The 26,829-nt window shown below is 41.3% G+C and overlaps 1 protein-coding gene across 4 annotated transcripts in view; it reads right to left on the minus strand.

Moving 5' to 3' along the window:
- Nucleotides 1-26,829, minus strand: part of camk2d1 (calcium/calmodulin-dependent protein kinase (CaM kinase) II delta 1) — a 117,686-nt gene that overhangs the window by 42,659 nt on the left and 48,198 nt on the right. For all 4 annotated transcript variants that reach the window (XR_015766206.1, XM_088015985.1, XM_088015986.1 and 1 more), the window contains 6 exons: nt 22,086-22,140; nt 17,936-18,001; nt 13,643-13,715; nt 4,055-4,157; nt 2,018-2,101; nt 672-766 (listed from right to left, as the gene is read on the minus strand). Coding sequence is in view for 3 of the 4 variants with exons in the window: in XM_088015985.1 (XP_087872111.1) it covers nt 672-766; nt 2,018-2,101; nt 4,055-4,157; nt 13,643-13,715; nt 17,936-18,001; nt 22,086-22,140 (476 nt within the window). In the remaining variant the exon portion in view is untranslated. The remainder of the gene's footprint in view (nt 1-671; nt 767-2,017; nt 2,102-4,054; nt 4,158-13,642; nt 13,716-17,935; nt 18,002-22,085; nt 22,141-26,829) is intronic.

Consider the following 26,829-nt stretch of genomic DNA (forward strand, 5'->3'; position numbering starts at 1 on the left):
ATGTAACTCACTGTCTTTGGTCCTGTAGGAAAATTCAACAATTTTGGTTCAGTATAAAGGAAGAGTTGGACAAGAACGTTTCCATTAGCACTGAGTGTAACCCAATGTATCTGTTACTGGGAGTGAGGAGCAACAGCCTAAAGAAGAACTGCTTAAAACACCTGCACAGGATGCTGACATTCTGTGCCAGGAAATGCGTCCTCTTGAACTGGATACCAGATGAGGCTCCATCCAAAACACAATGGTAACGGACTGTCTTTGAATATGTCTTGCTGGACTTTCTAAATAGTAAATTACACAATAAAAAAACTATGTTTCATAATATTTGGGACCCCTTTATACTGGTGTAGATATTTCTGTTATTTTTTCACGTAGCCTCACATAATATGTTGCAATAATGTGTCTTCATTTCTTTCCTTTTTTTTGTCTGAGCCGGGGTAATGTTAAAGTTACTGTATGATTGCTTGTTTGTCTGTATTAAAATACAGACATAACCAATAAACATGTGTTGGAAAAAAAAGAAGTCCTCCATTAGATCAACTTCCTTTCAGGCCATGACTCAACATCACTGACTGGCTGAGAGGAAGAACACGATGCGGTCCAGGCTCTGGACCTCGGCTTGGCCATTACAATACACACAAGCAGACACACCCCCCCAAAGTAAAACTCACATCATAAGCTCCAGCTTTAATCTGCTGGTACAGTCTATGCTGGTCCTCATCCCAGAACGGAGGGTATCCTACCAGCAGAATATAGAGGATCACCCCTAAAAACACAAAAACAAACGAGATAGTGGAAATAGAGCTTTATAACAATGATAATCTGCACATGAAAGCATAAATTAAAAGTAATTCAGGATAAGGTGTGATTAAAGGAGACTTCACTGCATGCACAATTAGAAGGAAACAAGAAAAAAAACAAATCATACATAATTCATGTTCAAACATACATTTTATTGCAGAATTGTTCATATTTTCTGCTTATTGTTTGATCCGTTGATTCTGACAAATGTTTACACACAGTGCTAATTATTGAGTAGCCATAGTGAAAGGAACCAAGCAGGAAACAGCTGAACAGTGTATAATGAAAGGACAACACGCTCAACGATTGTGTTTGCTGGTGCTACCAGGAGTGGTGTTTCTGATTGGTCGGCTGATTGCCAGGAAAAGATGAAAGGCTATTGATGCTGTGGATTCAGTTGGTCAGCACAAGTGTGTCCTACAGAGTGTGTGCGCATGTGTGAGTGAGTGGTACATCTCAGGCCCAGGTAGCCTGGCCCATCAGACATGTGTGGTGTGGCTGTCAGCACCCATTAATTCAAGAGCTTACTGGCATACACACACACACACACAAATCTACAGAGCAGAAAGAAACTGTGGATATGAGCAACTATTTTAAATGTAATGCTCATTCAATCTAATTTATGAACATATTTATTGTGATATTTGCATTCAGCTGTCCAACACAGTCATCTGCTGTTCCACTGCAATACATGAGCTGTGTTGTATCTTTGAAACTGTAAATTATGGAAATTATTGCAGTGATAATGCACGACCACCTTCTAAGCTGGATATGGCTGTATTTTATCATTACAGTGCAGAAAATCTCAGTTGTATTTTGATCCATTTACTGTCAATGGCTACTTTCACACATCAGCTGCTCTTGATGTTCAATTCCATGTTATTTGCTGAAATATTTTCTGTGTGGTCGTTTATACTTGAATGATGGGACTGCAATTAGACTTCTGTGAGAACGACCCCAAAAAGACTCACGTGACCAGAAGAACAGACATACATAATAGACATACAGAAGCAGGGCCGGCCCAAAGCATAAGTAAACTAAGCAGCAGCTTAGGGCCCGAGGGGCCACTGGAGAGCCAAGTGCAATTGATTTTTTGTTATTACTTTTTCTAGTAATGATATGATTCTATTACACACAATTTCACTATAAAATTGTAAATATGCATGTGTGTGTGTGTGTGTGTGTGTGTGTGTGTGAAATGTGCAGAAAACCTTACCACAGGCCCACATATCCACAGGCTTGCCATATGGATCTTTCCTCAGGACCTCTGGAGACAAATACCCTGGTGTCCCAGCAAAACCTGAAACACACACACACACACACACACACACTAACATTAAACTGGGCCATCTGCTATGTGAGAAAGTCCATTAAAAACTTGTCAGTAACAAGTAGTTCACAGGACCCAGGGATTAATGTCCCCATAAAGCCAGGTGTGTGAGTGGAGCTCAACAAGCACGAAGAAAGAAACACACTGAGCACCATGTAGAGCTCAGCATCCGTACCATGCAGTCTAGTTTGAAACTGGATTCAGAGTACTGTCACATCCTTAGGCAAAGAGAAGGAACACAACTTACAGTAAAGTCAGAACACACCATGAAATGGTTCCAGTTAGAAACTGATGCTCAGGGATTGGATTAATTATTTCTCTATGGGGAGAGAGAAATTGTTCTGAAGTGAAGCCAAAAGGAATCTGAGATGAGAGTTAGGAGCTGTGGCATACCTATGTCCTTCAGAAAGCTAAATAAACTAATACTGTGGTATAGGAATAAGCCAAGAACTGGCATAGGTTGCTATCAAAAGCATCTGATGGAGGAAAACCAGATACTTTTCCATATGTGCAGCACTGATGTACAATTCCATGTCCATGTACCCTAGCCAATGATGATCATTCCCACATATTCAAATCCACCTAATTCCTAGGGGTGACGCTGTTGGATTGATTTGTTTTTTTGCAACTTCCTGTGATCAATCTGAGTGTATTTTTATACCTACTCATATGTAGCAAGTTCTCTTTTTTCAATAACTGATTTTCTTTTACGTCAGGTTTCTTAGTCTTTATCCAGTTTCAATAATCTACCAATGTCTTTTAAATAGTCAGTATTATGCATTTCCCAGGCACACAATGTCGTTTTATAGCATTAGCATTGCATCGAGTGAGTGGGTGGGTGGGTGGGTGGATGGATGGATGGATGGATGGATGGATGGATGGATGGATGGATGGATGGATGGATGGATGGATGGATGGATCTTAAACTCTGAAAGCATCAAATAAAGTAAAATCAGATCTAGTCATTTGTATAATATAATCCTTGGGTGACATTGTGGTCCACACTACATACCAGTTGGTGGCGGCGACATAACAGCGGTAAAGCAAAAATTTTGATATTTGGAGCAAAATGGGGGCAGTTGATGACGTCATTGGTCAAAATTATAACTTTTAATATCTCATAAGGGACAGCTGCACAAACAAAAATTTTAATGGCACAAACCTGCACAAACGGAGCACTAACCATTCAGACTATTTGCTGGATTTTTTGACGTGGGTGGGATGTCAGCTTCACACAGCTCAAATAATCAGCTTTCTAAAATAATGACCTAAATCTTACTTAACAAAAAGTGTTTTTTTACATTGCCTAAATCATCTTTTGGCAAGAAAGAGGTGGTCATGTTTTGCTTAAAGCAATTTTTGAAAAAAAATTACTTGGGCTGTTACATTAGGAACGTGACAAAATGGCAAACTTCTGACAGCTATAGCTTGTTAGGAGCTGCGCCTAGCAATAGAGTTGACGAAGCACCTAAATGCACTGAGATAGTCGGAGGTAATTTTTCAGGCTGTCCTCCCACTGTATGGAAGAAAAAAGCTTGGATATGACTATATTATTCTGTTTAAGATATAAAAGGTTCCATCTGTACATGTTCTGTAGAGAACTTGTTTGTATGTGCAAGAATTCTTGACCAGAAGTCATAACTTCAGCAAAGTTAATAATATGAAAAGATGGATCTTTCTAACGAACGGTTTTCACTTAGAGACGTACAGTTTTCTCTACTTTTGGTGCTTATTGTCCCTCAGGAATTAATTTTGGAAATGTGGTTAGCAACTATTTAATTCAAAGTCAATTTCATCTAAACTTCCTTATGGTTTTCTTGGACTGGGAGGTATGATTAATTTAACTGCATAGATATATGGAAGAAGCAGGAAAAAAATAAGTACTACCGATCTCACTCAAATTAAGAAAAAGCTTGTACTTACCAAACCATGCCTGCTGGTCTCCCTGCACTTCTATAGCCAGGCCAAAATCAGCCAGCTTAACTGCTGCTCCCTTCAGTTTACTGGCTAGCAGCAGGTTCTCTGGCTTGGATTGGAGAAACAAAATATACCTTTAATATTTCACAGCAGCACAGTCACGTAACAATAAGTTGAAAAGTTGAAACCAAAGGTAAAGGCGGAAAAGTTGTGAAGGGTTTCCCCCAGTGTATTATAAGCCAGGCAGACCGTGTTGATGCCATGAGCACTGGACTCAGTAAGTTTTCTGGGGGAAACCCTGCTATCGTTTCATGATGACATGAACGACTAAAGTTAGAGCTCAGCTGAGCTAGAATCCAAACTGCTAAATAACCAACTCATGCCTGGAGTCATAAGCTGACTTCAGGAAGGGGAAGTGGGCGCCGCGTCTGATCTCCAAACAGCTGAGTGGGGAGATGCTGATGGATTCTGCTTAAACCAGACAGAAGCAGATACTTGGAAGAATGGGACTAATGCTGAGATGGAAAAGGCTTCAGAGAAGGTGAATCACACACACTTTGTGACATTTACAAAAGAAAAGTGCAATTTCTAATCCCAGAAATTGCAACATTTTTTGTCTAACAGTAAAGTAACAACAAAGGAAGAAAGTGATTATCTACTCCCATTAATTTATTCAATAAATGTTCAGAAATGAAGGTCTTACATTAAGTTCTTCACATAAATGAGTTATATGGAGGACGAGTGGATATGGATGGTGAATCTGAGAGGAAGTTGATAACATGACTTGTTTTTCATCTACAGCAGCAATCACTGTTAAACCAGCAAGATGCTGGTCCCAAAACTGAGAAAACATTTCAATGATATGCAGGATGTGGTGCTCATTTCCAGCTCATATCACTTCCTGCTAGCTGCTGAAATGAAGTTGGATCCAATATGAAAAGTCATACCATGCATACTGACTGAAGAGCTGAATGCCCAGCACACACTGTGCTCTTTGTAATCAAGATATTTGAAGGTTGGAGCTGGGTTAAGGTGAAATTAGCACGTATGAAAACATAAGATAACGCTCTCTGGAATGACCTGGTTCATAGTAGGGTTGCACTTGTAACATAACCACTATGTTTGTTTTTTTCTATATAAAATACATTTAAGAGAAAATGTAACAGTGATTTGGATAACAGTTGCTGTTATTTCTGTATAAAAATTATTCCATATTTCCACTTGTAAAACTGATTTTTTTTGGGCAGGTCATGCTGATTTTAGGTGTGACTGAGATTTGGCGTATAAAAGGGGGCGTGTGCGTCGGCGCGGGGCGGCGCAATCAGAGAGGAAGACGCTCACCGTCAGTCCGTGCAGCGGGAGACTTGATGTGATTTAAAAGTTTGGATAAGTGATCGATCAAAGGAAAATAAGATAACAGCAATCAGAAGTCGCCCCAGCGCCACGGATCGTGCGCTGTCGGAGCTAAATTGGAGCTTGTACTCAGAAACTGCCGCCAGCTGCAAGTGGACGCCAATTTGCCGGAGGACGCCGACGGTGCGAGAAGACGCCACCGGGGAGGGAAAGGAAAGATTTCCCGGTGAGATCTGGACTTTACTTTTCTTTTTGGGGATTTTTTTGGTGGTACCACATTCTTATTTCTCATTTTGGGGGGCGGGGGTTGACGAGCTGGATTTCGTTTGGATTGGGGCTATGAATTAAAGCGGAGAAATTCTCCCCGCATATGGAACTCGATTGTGGACAATAATCACATTAAGAAAGGGACGGAAAAGTTTGGACATTTACATGGACTGAGTGAATTAAAGAGAAACTAACCTCATTTTTGAAGGATTTTTTGGGTTATTTGATCTGTATCAAACTAACTATTATTATTTCTTAGTGGGTGGTTCCTGCAATAAATCACTGTTGCTAAACATCAACAAAACTTATATTGGATGGTTGTTTTTTTTTATTCTATTTCTCAATTAACCAGTGTAACGTATTTTCCCTGAGGCCTGTGACGAAACCCCCTTGCGTGTATTTGTAAGTTCCACTTTAAGTAGAAGTTGAATTTTACAAAATGGTGGCCAGTATGGGGACCATGATCAGGAAGAAGCGATTGACAACAGAGGAGGAGAAGCCTGGGTTACAAGGAGAAATCCTGTAGGTGAAATAACTTCTCTGATTAGCTCCCTTTATGTATCAGATAATGAAGTTGAAGACAGAGAGGATGATGAGGAAGAATATCTCACTATGTCAGACATTAAAGGCATTAGGGGTGATTTAACTAACATGGGGGTTAGGATTACATCACTGGAAGAAGATTTCCGGGCCTCTGTAGATAGTGCTTTGAATAGGGAGCAAAACATCAGGACATATATAGATAGGAATGTCGAGGCCATGGAGCAATGCATGAACACAGCTTTTAAGGAATTTGAAGCTAAGGTTGTAGACTGTTTGCTGCGACGAGATGAGAAGTGGAGGGCTGAAATAGAGAGGCTGAAGCGCGCTAGACTCTCTACAGCTATTCACGCTTTTGATAGTGTTAGACCAGGTCTCCCTGTGCCATCTGAGCATCTCTCCTCCACCATGAGACCTACTTTACCCGAAATCTCATCTCCACCTTTAGCCCTACCTGTACAAAGTCTACCACAAGGAAGTCTTGGACCTTCACACGCACCAAGGAAGGATCAAACTACTGCCTACATCACTCCAGGAATGGTTCCAGTTATGCCATCAATAAACAGTGGGATGACAGACTTTCCGGCATCAACCTCCCATTTGACCGTTCCTACATCAAGCAGAACACCTGTGATTTATTCCAAACCTCCCGTGCTCTTGGAGTTTCCCACATTTGAAGGTTCAGGAGAAGTTTCTGATGTTTTAAACTTCATTGATCAGTGTGAGACATATCTAACAGTAAGACCCCTGTCTGATCCTGAATTATTAGGAGCTTTAACAGCTGTCTTAAAAGGCTCTGCACGGAGTTGGTGGAGTGTGGCTAAAAACAAGATACACAACTGGCTTGAATTTAAGAACGCCTTTTGTGCTGCTTTTTTACCTCCAGACTACCTTTCAGAGGTAGAAGAGAAGTTAAGAGACATGGTCCAGTTGCCAGAACAATGTCTGAGAGACTTTGCCTTTGAGTATCAAGCACTGTGTCTAAGATGGAAGCCGGACATCAGTGAGGCAGAGCTTGTGAGGAGGATTTTAAACAATTGCAACCCGAAAATAGCAGGCTGTTTGAGGGGCACAGTCACATCCATGGATCAATTAATAAAGGTGGGGTCCCAGGTTGAAAAAGACTGTGCTGGTGTTAAAATCTACTGGGGCAAAGTGGATCAGCACAAAGCCAAAGAGAAAGGCCCAGCAAGAGGACAACCTAAGGGAAATCCCAGAAGGTCAACCAACTCTGTATCTGTTGTTCAGCGTGGCCCTGCATCCTCCCTCCTTCATGTTCCCATAGAGGTGCGCGACAGGATGTATAATGCTGTACTGGATACAGCCTGCACCTATTCCCTGATGAGAAATAGTCAGTGGAAAAGGATTGCTCGAGAAGGGGAGGTTTTGAAGCCAGCCGACAATCAACAGTTTGCACTTGCCAATGGCAAAACATATAGTGCTTTGGGGAAAGCCACAATCATTTATGGGTGGCATGGGATGATGTGGTCTTTAGAGACCTTTGTGGTGGAGGATAATAACCTCACCTTTCCCATCATCTTAGGTCTCGATTTTCTGACCAAAACTTCTGCTATTATTAACCTAGGCGACTACACATATGGGGTAAAAGGGCCAAAAGGTTATACCTTTTACCCTTTTTCATCTTCAGCTGTGGCCGCAACATCTGTGCCTGCTAGATTTTCTCCAATTCATCTGATCGTGGCTCTGCCCATGGAGGAGAACAAGGCATCAACCACAGAGTCATATCCTTGGATGACAAAGCAACCACCGGAAGTCCAGACGCTTTTAAAGTCCTGGCCATCTGTATGCTCAGATGCATTGGGTAGGACATCTGTGGAAGAACACAGAATAATGACCACAGATGAAATACCCATTCGCTGCAGAGCTTACCGGGTGTCTCCTTTCAAGCGGCAAATAATCAAAGAACAGATTGATGCAATGCTTAAAGATGATATTATAGAGCCATCACAGTCCTCCTGGGGGTCGCCTGTTGTCCTTGTTCCCAAACCAGACAAATCCTTTCGATTTTGTGTGGACTATAGAGCTTTGAACACCAAAACTCTTCAGGATGCCTATCCTATGCCCATCATCCATGAGTTGTTGGAGTCAATGTCTGGAGCAAAATTTTTCAGCACCCTGGATTTAAAGTCTGGCTATTGGCAGATGGCGGTGGCAGAGGACAGCAAAGCAAAAACTGCTGTTATTACCCCATTTGGACTTTATCAATTTAAGTGCATGCCATTTGGATTGAAAAATGCTGGAGCATCCTTTCAACGCTTAATGGAGAAGGTTTTAGGAGAGCTACGGGGAAAGATCTGCTGTGTGTACATCGATGATGTGATTGTCTTCTCAGCCTCTCCTGAGCAACACCTGAAGGACCTGGACACAGTATTTGCAAAGCTACACCACGCCAATTTGTCCCTCAATCTTAATAAATGCAACTTTTTCCAGCAAGAACTCAAGTTTCTGGGACATATTGTGTCAGCGGAAGGTGTTCAAGTGGATCCAGAGAAAACCCACGCCATTACGGTTTATCCAACTCCAACTAACCATAAGACTCTCCAGAGATTCCTTGGGATGGTTGGTTGGTACCACAAGTTCATCTCACATTTTGCAGACATAGCTACGCCTCTTTATCAGCTGCTCAAAAAAGATGCAAGGTGGGAGTGGACAGGGGACTGTCAACGCGCTTTCATGACGCTGAAGAAGGCTTTGGTGGAGTCACCCATACTGGGGCAGCCAGATTTCGAGTTACCATTCGAAATTCATACAGATGCCAGTGATGTTGGTCTGGGGGCTGTCCTGGTCCAACCAATCCCTGATGGAGAAAAGGTCATTGCTTTTGCTTCAAGATCATTGAAAGGAGCAGAGCACAACTACTCCACCTCTGAGAAGGAATGTTTGGCGGTTGTTTGGGCCGTGGAAAAGTGGAGACATTTTGTAGAGGGTACAAAGTTCACCGTTTACACTGACCATGCTGCTTTAACCTGGGCATTCAATTGCCCCAGAACCAGTTCTAGGTTAACGCGCTGGGTGTTGAGGTTGCAAGACTTCAATTTTGAAGTACGATATAGAAAAGGAATGCACAATGTAGTGCCTGACGCGCTGTCCCGAGCGATGCCCACTGATTCAGCTGGACCAGCACATGTGGCCCTGAATTCTGCTAAAGCCATGTTAGGCTTACCCTTATCATTAGTAGAAATCAAGGAAGCTCAAGAAAAAGACTCAGACATCATGGATATGGTCCAAGGCCCGAGATACCGGAGACCTGACAGGATCCTCTTCGACAAAGTTCACGATCTCTGGTATAGGAAAACCCCACTAAAAGATGGCATGAAATACCAGCTGGTGGTTCCCAAGTCCTTGGTTCCTCAGTTTCTCCAGTACTTCCATGATCGTCCATTGAGTGGACATCTGGGCAGGCTAAAGACACTTCTCCGGCTGTTGGAGGTTGCATGGTGGCCGTCAGTCCGTAAGGATGTGTGGACTCATGTAAAGAACTGTGCAGTTTGTCAGAAGTACAAACCCGACAATCAAGCTCCAGCTGGTTTTCTGCAACCCACTCCTCTAACTGAACCCTGGGCAAAACTTGGGGTGGACTTGATGGGACCTTTTCCACGCAGCAAAAAAGGAAATGTTTTCCTTTTTGTCGTGATCGACTACTTCACAAAGTGGGTGGAAATGTTTCCTATAAGAGACAGCAAGACACAGAAACTTATCACTATCCTCCGGGAGGAGATATTCACTCGCTTTGGCGTTCCACAAAGCCTGGTGTCTGATCGGGGGCCCCAGTTTACCAGTCAAGAGATGTCCAGTTTTTGTGCTGCGTGGGGGGTAAAACACCATTTTACCACCAGCTATCATCCCCAATCTAACTTGACTGAACGGGCTAACAGAACCATCAAAACAATGATAGCCTCATTTGTTGGACAACATCACAATCTATGGGACCACCATATCTGGGAGTTCCGTTTCGCCATCAATGGTGCTCAACATGAAACCACAGGGAAATCCCCTGCAGAGCTAATGTTGGGACGTCAACTTCAAGGGCCATTGGAAAGGATGATAGCCAAACCACCATCCCCGCAGCAAACTGTATATAAATTGTTGGAGCGACACAATGAGATGAAAGAAGAAGTCAAACGGAAAGTTGGGATAAGTCAAACCCGACAAGCCAAATACTATAATGCCCGGAGGAGGGGTGCACAGTTCCGGCCGGGAGATTTGGTCTGGGTAAGGTCTCACCCCCTTTCCAAAGCCATAGATAATTTTTCCGCAAAGCTAGCGCCAAAGTGGTCAGGACCAGCTACAGTGAGGAAACAGTTAGGCCCAGTAAATTATCAGCTCCAGTGGAAAGACCAGTGCCAGGAAACAGACACGGTTAATGTGGTTAACCTAAAGCCTTATTTTGGGGTTCAGCCTCCCTTGCCTCCGGCTGGGGGGGGGGGGATTGTAACATAACCACTATGTTTGTTTTTTTCTATATAAAATACATTTAAGAGAAAATGTAACAGTGATTTGGATAACAGTTGCTGTTATTTCTGTATAAAAATTATTCCATATTTCCACTTGTAAAACTGATTTTTTTTGGGCAGGTCATGCTGATTTTAGGTGTGACTGAGATTTGGCGTATAAAAGGGGGCGTGTGCGTCGGCGCGGGGCGGCGCAATCAGAGAGGAAGACGCTCACCGTCAGTCCGTGCAGCGGGAGACTTGATGTGATTTAAAAGTTTGGATAAGTGATCGATCAAAGGAAAATAAGATAACAGCAATCAGAAGTCGCCCCAGCGCCACGGATCGTGCGCTGTCGGAGCTAAATTGGAGCTTGTACTCAGAAACTGCCGCCAGCTGCAAGTGGACGCCAATTTGCCGGAGGACGCCGACGGTGCGAGAAGACGCCACCGGGGAGGGAAAGGAAAGATTTCCCGGTGAGATCTGGACTTTACTTTTCTTTTTGGGGATTTTTTGGTGGTACCACATTCTTATTTCTCATTTTGGGGGGCGGGGGTTGACGAGCTGGATTTCGTTTGGATTGGGGCTATGAATTAAAGCGGAGAAATTCTCCCCGCATATGGAACTCGATTGTGGACAATAATCACATTAAGAAAGGGACGGAAAAGTTTGGACATTTACATGGACTGAGTGAATTAAAGAGAAACTAACCTCATTTTTGAAGGATTTTTTGGGTTATTTGATCTGTATCAAACTAACTATTATTATTTCTTAGTGGGTGGTTCCTGTAATAAATCACTGTTGCTAAACATCAACAAAACTTATATTGGATGGTTGTTTTTTTTTATTCTATTTCTCAATTAACCAGTGTAACGTATTTTCCCTGAGGCCTGTGACGAAACCCCCTTGCGTGTATTTGTAAGTTCCACTTTAAGTAGAAGTTGAATTTTACACACTGAAAGCAGCAGGCCAATAAATCGGTGCCGATTTTTGGGTTTTGGGTTGTTGACCTAAACTTGCATGAAAAATTTATCTTATCCACCAATCTACTAAACCTCCACAAAGGACTGAAAATCAGTTAATGTCCCTTTGTAAGAGTGGGTTGACCCACCAAGTCACATCTGTACATGTGGTTAAAAATAGTATAGTGAGAAGCACCCCAAAGTGCTTCACGCTACATTTTAGTCATTTACACATTCATGCACACACTGATGATGATAAGCTACAAGCCTGCAATCTGACAGAGGTGAGACTGCCAAGCACAGTCGCTACTGGGTCCTCTGACCTCCACAAGCAAGCAAGGTGGGTGAAGTGTCTTGCCCAAGGGCACAACGACAGAGGGGATCGAACCAGAAACCTGTCGATCGCAGAGCGAACTCCTACCACTGTCGACCCTATGAAATATGGTAAATGGTAAAGGGCTTTGTACTTGTATTGCGCTTTATCAAGTCCAGAGGATCCCAAAGCAATTCACACTACAGTCATTCACCCATCCCCAAAACACTCTGATGGTGCCAAGCTACAAGATGGTAGCCACAGTTGCCCTGGGGAAGTCTGACAGAAGTGAAGCTGCCATGCACCGGAGCGGGGTGAAGTCCTACCCTGATGTCGCCCCACAATCGATGTCAAAATAAGGCAACCAATTTGGCTTTAGTACATTTTGGTATGCAGAGGAGCTCATGGATGTGACTATATTATTCACATCCATGAATAATATCACTAACCCTTTGAAGCTTTAAAACAAGTCAACATCATCAGCCCTACACCATAGAACTTCTCAGCTATTAAGTGCTTGTGCTGATATGCTACTTGTGGTCTTTGTCATATTCAGCACATTCACAGTATCTGGAGGTCTGTACTCGGTTCCTAATAACACAAGGACAGTCAAATACATATTAATGAAACTATGAAACATTTTCTAACTGCTCTGCCCTTAATTTTTTTTTTTTTTTACTATGGACCTCTTTTGTGTCTGAAATAAAGATTGATTGATTGATTGATTGAATACAGACAGCAGTTAAGATTTCAAGAGTCTGAGTTGGAGCTCTTCATTTCTTTAGGCATATCTTTGGATCTTAATATCCATTACTGAAGAGAATTTAATGTGATAAAATGGAAACCAAGTTTCTCAACGTGTCCAGGTGATAGATGCTGAGAAACAGATTGAAAGGTTCCGTTCTAAGTCACTTCCATCATGGTTCATATGATGGAACCGTGATGGAAGCTCCATCATGGTTCCAGAGAAGTTCTATTTAAGAACATATCTGGTATATCCATTTATGCTTTAAAAACCAAAGGGCATTATGGGGGTCAAAGGCCGGTCCTAATGTGGTGGACCCTATTTCTTGGGTAAGGGTAAGGTGTTAATATGGGTAGAAATACAAACCTACGTGTGTGTGTGTGTGTGTGTGTGTGTGTGTGTGTGTGTGTGTGTGTGTGTGTGTGTGTGTGTGTGTGTGTGTGTGTGTGTGTGTGTGTGTGTGTGTGTGCGTGTGTGTGCGTGCGTGTGCGTGTGTTTTCCCCCTTATTTGTTGATGGGCTGATTTGTTTCCTGTAGTTGTTTGTCTTAGAGTTTGCCAACAAGCCATTCCAGCTGCCTGGCAACAGCCAATCAGGTCACTAAGAGGCAGCAGTCATCCAATGCAAAATGGCAGCTTATTATTGTTGAAAGTAAACAAAACCTTGCGTGCACACACACCTGCTGCATTTGGTTGCCAAATGAGATCTTTCTGAACAAACCACGTTCAGAAAAATCTGCTTTAGAAATTTAGAAGAAAAAAAAAGTTGAATGTAACATGATTTGAATTCAAATTGTTCACAAGAAATGTATTCTAAATATACATGAGCTTAATTTTAAAACCAAATAGTTTGGTGATTAAGTTAGAAAAAGATGGTTTGGATTTAGAAGGGAAGAATCAGCCAAAAGTAGAACAAAAGGCAGAGTGAGGTCACAGAACAGGGATGTAAACATATGTCCACTTACCTTGAGGTCACGGTGAACCACACCCATCTGGTGGCAGTGGAGCACAGCCTCTAGGATCTGCTGAATGCAATGACTGCATGCAAACACCAGGGGGCCTCGGGTTAGTGACAAGCTCTTACCTACAACACATCCCTGTGCTTGCTTTAACACTTGGGCAGCTGCTGGCCGTGTTAGTGGTGAGCCTGTGCAGGAAGGTTAAGTCTGACTGACCACAAGAGCCATTCATGAAAGTGATCTACATACTAAACGGGATTCTGGAGACGTTTCTCTGTGGCTGTAATAGCTGAACTAACAGCCGATTTTCTGCTCAGGTGTCAAAACAAAAGTGGGTTTCAACCCTGACCAACCAGAGGAAGGACCACGGATGAGAGGAGGGAGACAGTGGTCCACCTTTTCCTGCTTCCATTCTGTTCCCCCATAAATCTCTTTCTCCTTACAAAGATGTTAGTTGGAGCCACCATGCAGACTTTCTGGATTTTATTAACAGTGAAAATTATTTCCTCTGGTGCTAATGAAGACACTGAAAAGTATTAATTTAACCAGTGGTGGGCGCTGCTAACTAAAAAAGCTAGTTGTGCTAAACCTACAGAACTAATTTAGTTTCAATAACTAATGCTTAAAGGCTATGCTGAAATGGTGTTCAGTGGAAGCTAATGCTAGCCAGTTTCTGGTTCTGCTGGGGTTTCGTCATGCTGCTGTTGGGGAGTTTTCCTTTCCACTGTTGCTACATCCTGGTCCAGGAGGAGTGAATCCTGCCAGTCGATGACTTGATACAACCTCCAAGGTTTCCCAAGATGGAAAACTTTTTAAAGTAATTTTAATGTTAAACAGAGCTTGACTGATAACTAGGATACATTTGGAAAATACATATGATTTGACTTTTTTTGTTTGCCATGTCCCTTTAGATGGCATGTGTTGTGGATTGGTGCTATTTATATAAAGTGATGCTTTTGTTCCTCAGGTTTTCTGTCATTATCATTCTCTCTTTATCACATTTAACATCAACAGCAGCATGCTGTGCAACCACAGTAACCATCCCCCTATACGCTTGAGATGCACCAATCGGGTATTAATATCCGTTTCAGTCCAGACATTGAAAAAAATTCTAAATCGAAATTGATGGCATAAATGTGATGCATACATGTGCGTGAAGGCCTTTAAAATGTATGGACATTTTTTTTCAGTGTGCTTCAATACAATGTAAAACGTGAGGGAAAAAAAAGCTTTTTATGACAGAAAAATTACATTTTTAATTTCTACAGCTATGTCACAGTAGCCCCTCATTACTATTTGATACTGTTATGATGTTAAAACAGCAAGCTGTCCCTCCTCCTCTGCCTCATCACCTGTTTGGTCCCCACCTGTGTCAGAGTGTGGCTTTAACATTGGCCTACATGCATTATGTGCTCTGTATAAAACTGAAGCAAGCAATGATGATGTCTAGCGGGCTGAAAGCACTACTCCATCCATCACCTCCTTCTCTGCCAACCTGTCTCCATCTTCCTGCCACAGGTGGGCAGTGAAGCAATCTGGCAGGGCAGATGAGCAAGCAAAGGGCAGGTTGAGGGTGTGCCAGAGGCGACCCTCAGAGGAGCAGTAATTGGTCGACTGATCAGGCACTTTAGAAGCAAGGCAAGGTGCCACAGGTGGACAGATTGGTCACTCACTGACCTTCAGGTCCCTGTGTATGATGCCATTTATGTGGCAAAGATTTATACTTTCTAGAATCTGCTGTATGCAGTGACCGCAGAGGAGACAAAGACACCGGCCCAGAAGCAAAAAGGAGAGGAAAAGGGAGAGTTTAGGTGATATCAGGCTGACAGAATACAGAAGCACAGAAATCGGCACAGACAGTGAACAGTTCAGCTTTCAGTGGAACTGCTGGGACTGTGGCCCCAAAGTCTTTTCTATAGTGTGCTAATTATGGGGCTTAAATAACAAAAATGTGTGACGTTTATGTTAAATATACTTCACTTACAAGTGCAAATATATTTTATATAAATAATCAAAACTGGCCTTTACATTGGTTTTCAAAGCAGATAAATCATTTTAAACACTTTTCTCAGGCAGGAAGCCAAAAAATGTGAATATTTAGGTGAATTTGTAGATGTAGCGGTTTTCTGGAGCCAGGCCACTTGCTGCCTGCTTTACAGGTAAAGGATGAACTACAACACTTATAACACATGCATGTTGTCATGACACAAAACAAACCGGCAGCTGTCATTTTTAAAACCTTTTAAATCAACTGAATCCACACCAGAACAGAATGTTATCAAATCAAAGTTACTAAGGTCAGTATAAGGCCATCATCTGTTGATGGTGATAAACTCTAAAGCTCCTCAATGAGACAGCATCTGAAATGACTGAAGTTTGAACTATGAAATTAAACTCTAGTAAGATGAATCTCTGTTAGATCATCAGATCATAAAGATTCTGTTTTCAGGTGGATCCATTCCATAAATCACACCGAGACGGAGATTACACCGTGTTCCAAATTATTATGCAAGTGATATTTTCTCAGATTTTCTTAAATGGTCAATGCAAATGATGGTCAGTATAATTTTCAAGTCATGAACTATTACAGTATGAAGCAAATTTTACTGAACAAACCTCCCAATGAGAACCGTATTTTTTTCAAAAATAAACTCAAACTGCACTGTTCCAAATTATTATTGCACAGCAGATTTTATAAACATCTTTTGGAATATAAAGAACTGCAAACGGTCACTCTTTGAATGTGCAGCATTAAGTGGTCACAGGTACTAAAATCAAAAGTTATTTCAATGTAAAACATCTTAACACACCGAGTTACATGTTAACATAGGACCCCTTCTTTGATATCACCTGCACAATTCTTACATCCATTGAACGTGTGAGTTTGTGGATAGTTTCTGCTTTCTTTCCAGGATGTCAGAATACCTTCCCAGAGCAGTTGTTTAGATATGAATTGCATCTTGATATGAACCATTAGATCTTCTGCTTGAGGATACTCCAAAGGTTCTCAATAGGGTTGAGGTCAGAGGAGGATGGTGACCACATCATGAGTTTCTCCCCTTTTATGCCCAATAAAAGGGGCACACAGGAATTCCTTGCGGCATTCCTGTGTCATGCTGCAAGGAATGACACAGTGGTATTACTTGCAGCATGCATTGTCATGCATGAATATGATTTTGCTACTGAAGGTACGGCTCTTCCTTTTGAACCATGAAAGAAAGTGATCAGTCCGAAAGTCCATATACGTTGCTGAGGTCATTTTCACACCTTTGGGGACTCTGAAGGGGCCAACCAGCTCTCTCCCCATGATTTCGGCCCAAAAAAATGACTCCACCACCTCCTTGCTGACATCACAGCCGTGTTGGGACGTGGTGGCCATCCACCACCAGTCCTCTACTGTGTCCTTCTGGACCATCCATGGTTGCACAGCAGTCATCAGTGAACAAGTCTTTGAAAATTAATCTTCATGTACGGCTGGGCCCACTGCGACCGTTTCTGCTTGTGAGCACTGGCTAGGGGTAGCCAAATAGTAGGTTCATGCACCGCAAGCCTCTGAAGGATCCGACACCTTGAGGTTCGACAGGCACCAGCAGCTTCAAATAACTGTTTGCTGCTTTTTAACGGCATTTTAACAGCTGCTCTCTTAATCCGATTAATTTGTCTAACAGAAACCTTCCTGATTGTGTCTTTTTCTGTACAAACTCATCTTTGAATCAGCCACAAATCTCTTCATAGTACGATATCGCTTTAGTTTTTGTTAAATATCTAATGTTTTCTTCATACCTTGTCATATGGCACTACACTATCTCATAATTTTCATCAGCAGAGAGATCCTTTTTCTTTCCAATATTGCTGGAAACCTGTGGCCTGCTTAATAATGTGGAACATCCTTCTTATTTAGATTTCCTTTAATTGAGCTCACCAGACAAACTAATCAACCCAGCTCTCTGAAATTAGTTATAGTGATTCAAAGACCCCTGACACACAATACCATCTATAAATTTAATGGCACAATAAAAGAATTAATCTTTATGACACTTAAATCCAATTTGCACAAAAATTTGGAACACGATGTAAAAGAGGACTGACCGTAATGAAAGAAGAGATTACTTTTGATATTAAAAGCATATGAAACACATAGGAACAAAAATTCTTGTGATGCGTTTTTAATGATTCATACTGATACATCGGATTGTTCCATCTCTAAAGTGTGTGCTTCCCTATGCCTTCAAGGTCCAAAGTATAACACATCTCACCAACATGTTATCCAAATATCATAAGATCAGACTCAACACTGACCTGGCATCAGCTTCGCTGTAGTACTCCCTGGCAACAATGTCCTCAAACAGCTCTCCACCAGTGACTCTGGTATAAGAAAACATGTGACATAGTTTGATAAAGAGTAAAATCAGATGGTTCTTCCCATGTCTGCAGAAGAAAACCCCCTCACATTTCATCAAATTCTACATGTAAACTGATTCTGTCCTGAAATTAGGAGTGCACAAATACATCATCCCAGATTTCCTTCATTTTGAAAAACTGACAAATGGCTGATTCAGTCTTGCCTACCAAGCTCATCTCTCGTGGCATGGGCGGGCACTGGGGGACAGTGCCCATCCACAGAGTCAGCTGTGCCCCCTCTGCACAGGAAGTTTTTTTTATTTTGTTTTCCTCAGAGTCTCCAACTTTCTGTTATTCTATCTCGATTTGATACAATAGGAGTTTCCACACCTCATATATATATATATATATATATATCTCAGTGACTTGCGGTCCGGGTAGAATAGTAATAAAATCATTTATATTGCTATTTTCACCCTGTGGTTTGTACTATAAAGTATCTATTTTTTACTTAGCTTAACCAATTCTGATTAGTTTTTTCTTCAAAATCGCTGGATTTTTGCATTTTCCCATTCAAATGCTCAGAAGCGAAGCAGGTGAGGCAGCAGCAAGCTGAGCCTCACCTGGGATTGCGCAACCTCTCGCTAACTGCACTAGCTGCCATTCTATGAGAGCATGTTGGTCCTGTCTGTACGCCGGCAATGAAATGGCTAAAAAACATTTAATATATAGACTGATTTTCCATAATTTAGCTTATGTATATAATGTACAGTGTTTTCTGTGTACCCTGCCACTAACTACACACACTAATTGTGTGTGTATTGTGTTTTTTGTGCGGAGGAGCGATCAGAAACAGCAGAGAACAGACTCGAGGTGAGGCAGGCAGTTCTCTTGCCTCATGGCAGGGGGCGCTCATGATCCCAGATATTGTGACTGCACAACTGCAGAGTAAGACACAGTAAGCTAGCCATGGAGCTAGCCACACAGTAAATAAGTAAAGTACAGCGATATATTTGTTTTCTCATCTCTTCAGACATCAACATGAAAGACTACATTTCTACACTTAAGCAGTTTTCTAAAGTGGATTTTCAGTTGAACCAGGAGATAATAACTAAAGGAAGACCAACACCGGAGCTGAAAGTTTTGCTTCGAGACAGTTTGATGATTCTTAAATGGAGTAGAAAAGACATGCCGAAGATAGACTTGGCTTTGGATGAACGGATATTTTTGTGCAGAATTAGCGGTGAATGGATTTCATTGATACGTAAAGGTAAGACAGCAATAAGATGTTTTTGTTTAGTTTTTTAATGAAATGTGCATTTTTTGGGCTACAGTTTGTATGTCTAAATAATTCAGTAAATTAGAAGCGGTAGCTAATCTACCACAGCAATTATTTATTAATTAAACATTAAGCCTAAAACGTCCTACAACAACAGACTGAATATTCTGTTCGGTGTGCAAAATTCTTGAATGTTTTTTGGTAAATCCTAAAACACAAGTGGCATTGTTGTCAGTTGCTATGGCAACGAGTCTGCGTGCAGCGTGGAGAATACCTGTTTCCCTTTGCTGTGGATCATAGCACAAAATTAATACCTACATTTCAATGTTTCACTGAGTTAACGAGGCTATAGATGACATGTAAAATATTAGTCTTTTTGGCTCCCAGCGTTGTATGCATGCGCGAAATTTCCGTACGTCCAATAACATGCATGGTGTCTATATAAGTCGTAAGTCAGTGCCTCACCAGCAATGAACCTCACCGCACGTCACTGATATATACTGCTCAAAAAAATAAAGGGAACATTTCACTTGAATTTTGCGTGTGGCTCCAAATCCAGGCCTCCATTGGTTAATAAATTTGATTTCCATTGATGATTTTTGTGTGATTTTGTTGTCAGCAGATTCAACTTTGTACAGAACAAAGTATTCAATGAGAATATTTCATTCATTCAGATCTAGGATGTGTTTTTTGAGTTTTTTGTGTTTTTTGAGTGTTCCCTTTATTTTTTTGAGCAGTGTATATATATATATATATATATATATATATATATAGATACTGCGCAGAACCCTCAAGCTCCCAGGCCTCTGGTAGAGGACCCGAGCTCAGAGGATGAAAGAGACCACCCACGGAGGGTGAGAGGGGAATTTTTTTTTTTTTTTTATTCAGCCGTTACAGTTTAATCCATTGTTAACATGTCATAGCATGTTTTTCCAAGCCACCTTTAAATGCAACATGAGCGCCAAGATGCTCATGCTGGGTTTACACCTGTGCAGCAGCAACAAAAACATGCTGCTGCTGTGCAGAGCTGTTCAGGTGTACAGGGGTGTCCAAAGTCGGTCCTCGAGGGCCGGCATCCTGCATGTTTTAGTTCTCTCCCTGGTTTAATGCACCTGGATCAAATGATGGATCGTTAGAAGGCCTAAGAATAACATTGACAAGCTGAAAAGGTTGTTACTACAACCAGAGAGAGAACTAAAACATGCAGGATGTCGGCCCTCGAGGACCGACTTTGGACATCCCTGCCTTAAGCTAACAGAGTGAGTTGAGTAATGCTGTTGGATGCAGGTAATAGACTAGCTGATGCCAATACATCACGTTAAGTTTGTTAACAAGAATAGGCAATAGCATAGTTGCCATCTATACTAGGGCTGGTTAGATTAACATGAGTAACTTTTTGGGAAAAACTGTACTTATATGAGTAGTTTTACGGCACTGTACTGTTTTCTTTTAATTGAGCAATATTATTATTGCTGCTGATTTTGCATTTAAAGAAATTCAGAGATTAGAAACATTAGATTCTTAGATTTGTGCAACATATAAGCTAATGTTTATGTAAATTTGAGCATAATTACATAAATACATGTCACTGTTTACATCCTTGCTTATTTTGTATTGATAAACATGATTATTTTATTCGAAAGGTTACACAAGAGTTGTTTATGTATTTATATTAAAGTCAAAGCTGCACCCCCCCATTCCCTCGCATATAAACCAATGACCCCCCAACTAAACTCCTCTGGAGCCAGGCTGCTAAAAGGTCTGAAAATGAACCACTCTCCTTCTCATAAAAAAAGAGGGCTGAAAAACAGGTATTGGTCTAAATCGGCATCAGTAGAAAGACTGGTCAGGAATCTGCAGTTGGTACACCACTAGCAGAAATTCCATATTTCCCTTCCAACAAGCTATGCCTAGAAATACAGGTAGGAATGTGTACAGTTGAGGTCAGCATTATTAGCCCCCCGTGATGAAGCCACACAAACTTATTGCCATTGAAATAACCTGAATTAAAAAGTGTTCATACTTGTATTGCTTTCAAAAGAAGAGATAAAATCTCCATAAAGTTTATATCTGTATGTTTTTTTATATGTTGAATTGTAACCAGACAACTGAATATCCACCTAAACCCCCTGGCCATTTTTTATGGGAGTTCATCTCCAAGCTAGCCTGGTCATTGCCTTCCTGTGTCTTCCCTTGACTCAGATCGTCTGTGGCTGATTTTTTTTATCAGGCGAACAGAAGAAGTAGTGAACAATGACAATTTTCTGTGCTGTTTTAGAATTGTCGTCTATCTGCAGTTTTAGCAATGGCAGCAGAAGAAGTGAAGGAAGCTGTTCAGTCCATGTTGGCCACGCTTCCAAGTATCAAATTAACATTAAAGCTCGCTCGGATTGGCTCTTCTCTCTTCACAGTGGAGGACGGTTGTTAACAGCACAGGCAACTTCCAGTAAGCTTCTTAGCATCAAAGTGGTGCATTACATACCATCACAGACAAATGTTAGCAGTTAGGGTTAAAATTTAAAATCTCAGCACAATCCAAACCTCCAGGAAGCAATCATTTCTCGACAGCTGAGAGCCTAGAGCCTCTGGACAAAGCAAACGGTGTAAAACAAGGGGCTGCTTTCTACCAGGCTATTTCCAAGCAAAGATTTTTGGACAACCGACTAAAATCCTGTAGGAAGAACAAGGATGGATTAATGTACACCCCCTCAACTCTCATGAGGATATGGATGCAACATGTTTTTGTCATCCCCAAAACATGTAACAGCTAAGGGTTAACTGTCTGATTGGGACATTAATATGACTTGGAAAAAAAGAAGCAGCACTTACAGATCAAAGACCAGATAGTGGAATCCTTCTTCTGATATGCTGTCGTGGAGCCGAACTGTGAGGAAAGACAAAGACAGACATGTCAGAGCGAGAAGTCAACTAACACAGACTTCTTCATGATACACTTAACTACCTTGAAGTGACACTAGCTTTAGGCACTTTTCCAATAGCCCGCCTCTAACCAGTTTGGTCGTGGTCCACCTCAGTCAGATTCATTTTCCATCAGCAGATCCAGCGAGGCTCTGGCTGGCTGTTCTCAGATTTTTGCACCTACTTCCGGGGTAGTGCTAGCAGGACTGAGCTGAGTACTGCATCGAAGTGATTTGATTGACAGCTGACCACATTCATTGATTGGCTCGTGATTGACATCACTGAAAACTGCTAACAACATTTAGTGTTTTTAGCTGTGGACTGCAGACTTGCCGTCTGCTATCAGAGAGCTGCTCAGTATGGAGGAGTTTAATTATGAGTTTAATCAGGAGCAGCAGCAGGAACACATGCCGTAACCTTTGCAGCAGAATGACCGTGATTAGCAGCATTGCTAGCAGTTTGCCACTATGAAATACAGAAATAAATAAGAGAGAAGCAGTAAAGCTGTTGGTCAGCTTTCTGACAGAGCTGCTGTTTTGCGTCGACTGTGAAACACAGGAACTACATGATATTAGCTTGAGATATGAATTTTATTTTTCATTAGGTTAAAAAGTAATAATAAAATTTATGCATGGCTACTGGTTTACATTTTTTGACTGCATTACATTACATGAATCCAAAAGGTTGCACATTTTTAAAAAAGAAACACCAGAAGGTAATTATATGTACAGCAAAATAATCAGCTGATCTCAGTCTTTATCATTATGTTTGGGCCAGGAATGAATTTCAATAAGACAAAAGCAAATATCTGGGTATATTTTGGTCCATCACAACCAGAACCTCGAGGTTCTCTATTGCTAAGTGTTGCTGCAAACAGAGGAGAGTCGACCACAGCTGCTGTTGCTCATGTCCTGCCCACATTAGTAAGGTACAGAGGAGATAATGGAAAAGCTCACTAGGTAGAACCAAATTGCACTTTAACCGGTTATTTTTCATTGCTGCAAACTGCCAGTGGAAACGAACCAACAGACTCAGTGAGACTGGGTCTAAAAACTGACATCTATGACCAAAACAGAAAAGATATGAAGGAAGAGAACAGCTTCTACTACATATGTAGCATTGTACCACACACTTCTGTGACATAACTATTGAGCAAAAGAAAAAACAGAAAGAAAATTATTTAGAATTATTCCTAATTATGAGTAATTCAGAAAATATCTAATCTTAGTTTAACATGGTGATAAAAGTCTAGCTAAACTATGAAATATGCCAAAATAAGTAAATTGATTTCCTCCATTTTCCCAGTGACCTCTTTCCTTTACAATTCTTTCAACTGAAAGTTTTCTGATTTGATTGCAAGTTTCATTAGTTCAGCAGGCTGTGGGTCCGGCGTAGCAGAACCTAGCAGCAGGTTGAGGAGAAAACCATAGAAACCAGTGGATGGAGAAGCACACAGGATGCTGATCCACCTCTGCAGTTTCCTTCATTTACCACAGATTCCTTCAGACAGATCAGTGTTTAACTTCTTGTTTTCTCTCCACAGAAGCTAAGCATCGGCTGCCATCAACTAATTGTTCTCATTCTTTTGTCATTAAGTTTTGACTTTCATGAACATCAAAATTAATCCTACATCAGTTCATCCGTTTCCTTTTGTACATTCTACTCCGTCTTCTCAAATCTCCAGTCGGTCGTAGCAGATGGCCACCTGTACAGAGCCAGGTTCTGGTTCAGCTGCAGGTTTCTTCCTGTTAAAGGGGATGTTTTCCTCTCTACTGCCGTTACATGCAACCATGGTATGAAGGATTGATGTAAAGTCAACAACAAAACAAGCAATTGCCACTACATGCTAGTCCAGAAGGAGTGAATGCTGCAAGTCAATGACTTGATGCAGTCTGCTGGGTTTCCTTGAACAGAAAAAGCTTTGCACAATTTCAAACACACTTTAACAAAACTGCAGACATATTGTGAATAATGTTGAATTCATACACATTACAGTGGACCAGCTGTGTTCACAGGGCTTAGGGATCACAACTGTCTGCAAATAGCTAAAATCAATGAATACATGTGATTACAAAGTATTGAAAGGGAAATGGAATAAATATATATCAGTAAATATCAGTTCTCAGCCATAACAATATTAATAATATCAGATATAAACACCGGCACAAATCTTCACATCACTGCATGCCAAGTGAATATTCATTAATACACAAGGTGGAAACCATCTTATCTTGACCGCAGAAGTCAACATCCAAAACCTTCCATATCTCCCCAGATAGCAAGTGATAGTACTGTCAATTTTGAATTATGGTCAGACAGGTTGATTTTTGGTTAAGGTCAACGATTGATGGTGAATCAACCATCAAACAATCATCCGATTCCAGCCAAGTAACCAATGTTGAAGAGATGTCATTGAATCAATGTTTTGTGGTCAAATTCTAATGATTGAAATGCCAACATCTTATCAATGTTGAATCAATGTATGCCGTTTGTCTCACTCCTTCTCTTTGAGCTGTGGCTTAGAGCATTTTATTATTGGGCAGGGGATAATCACGTTTTAAATTAAGCATTACATGTTGAGAATAGGGTTGTGATTCCTTTCTGTACATTTTCTTACTTGTCCGTAAATATTATTGCTGGCTGTTTGTGCGTAATGTGTCGACACAAAAACATCTTCAAGTCACTACAAGGAGTGAAGCGGTCCACCGCCCCATTCACGAGTGGGACGTCCCAACCACACAGCCCCTTCACTGTTGGCTTGTTTGCAACCTGCTAAAGATGTTAATTCAATGTTGAATTATAATCAAAAAGGCTGAATTTATGGTTAAGGTCAACAATTGAAGGTGGATAAACCATCAAACAATCATCTAATTCTAGCCAAATAATTAATGTTGAAAATATGTCATTGAATCTATGTTTTGGGGTCAGTTCTAAGGACTGAAATGCCAGTGTCCTCAAAGGACAAAGACATGAGTGAAGGTGGTGATGTCAAAGGGCCACGAAACCAGGTGGCTGAGCCTCCTGGCAAAGTCCGATAAAGGTGTTTGTTATCGAGGAATGATGTCCTTGGGAGCGCTCAGCTCCACAGCTCCAAGGAAACAGGAGGGGGTGAGGAGGGAAGGAGCGTTGTGTTTACATATCTTCAAGGAGATTAGAGATACGCAGCCCTTCAAAGGCCACATGGGGAAAGCCAATTCATAAACAGAATGTCTTAGGTCGGGAAGATTATAAATTTCAATCTTCCCTAAAGTCTCTCCGATACATCTCAGTTCCCAATCATCCAAATTAGTTTGGTGGTTCCACTGAACCGAAACTAGCAACTTCTCCAAGATCGATTTCAACTCTTTAGTGAGTTTTAGAGTCCTCGTCTCTGTCCACACCAACAGTCCGAGTGTTCGCTTGTTCGGCCAAGTCTGTCATAAATTTGTCGATAATCCAGGAATCCACAAGCGCCAAACAGCAGAAATCCTGTTATGAATAAATCCAGGGTGAATCCCGCCGGGTGTGTCCCCACAGGACAAGAGGGCTATCCTGTGCCCAGACTTCTCATCAAAAATTTGATCACTTGCATTGAGAGATCGATTGACCAGATCCATAATTTGTAGATTTGGATCATCCAAATTTGTAGATTTGGATGATGTGCAAAGAAAGGCTCCAAAAATATAGAAAAAGACAAAAACAGAGCAAGCAGGGCAGACAAGGGCAGGGAGGTACACATAATTTCAACTGATGGCTGATTAAATGGGTTTGCTGAACTTCAATCATCTGAAAACATGCAGGTCAGTTTGCTTTGAGCACCAGGGTTGGGAAAAACTGGTCATTTTGAATCAAAGTATGCCGTTTGTCGCACTCCTTCCGCTTCTCTCTCCTCCTCTCCTCCAAACCCCCTCTTTTTCCCTGTTACCTGCTCCCGTTCTCCCCAATCCTCTCTCTCCCACTTCTCTTTTTTTTTTTTTTAGAACTTTTTTATTCAGATTTTCCAGTGCAGGTCACATCACATACATCTTACAGATAATACATTTTACAGGTTACATGTACAAACTCACATGTTATGTTTCATAAAATGTTTTGTTTGTCTGAAGTCTTAAAGAGGCAAATAATAATTATACAATCAGGGTGAAGAACACGAGGAGGAATCTCCTATTTATCAATCGTAGTTTCCATCAATTGTGATTCGAAATGAATGTTTGAATTAGGGACCATTTTTCTAAGAAGATATCACTTTTCATCTGAAGTTTTGCCGTAATTTGTTCCATATGGAAAACCTCCCTCACTCTATTCTTCCACTGGGAAATTGTTGGGGGCTGAGGCTTCAGCCATGAGACAGTGATCATTTTCTTTGCGAGGACAAGTAAAATCTTTAAGATATACCACTTCTCCTCTTTTATCTCTGGTTGAGAGCATTTTATTATTGAGTGGGGGTTTATCATGTTTAAAATTAAACACTATATGCTGAAAACAGTAGGATGCGATACAAGAAAAAGTATATGCATTTTCTTACTTGTCTGTAAATATTATTACTCACTGGCTGTGTATATGTCGACACAAAAACATTTACAAGTTACTACAAGCAGTGGAGTGGTCCAACTCTTATTTTTGTGTTTTTCAGCTGCTGCTCGGTAGTTTGAGCCAAAGCTGACCGACAAGAACTACA

Source organism: Poecilia mexicana, unplaced genomic scaffold, assembly GCF_051168715.1.
Source record: "Poecilia mexicana isolate PSO_F unplaced genomic scaffold, ASM5116871v1 scaffold_18, whole genome shotgun sequence".
Taxonomy (NCBI): Eukaryota; Metazoa; Chordata; class Actinopteri; order Cyprinodontiformes; family Poeciliidae; genus Poecilia; species Poecilia mexicana.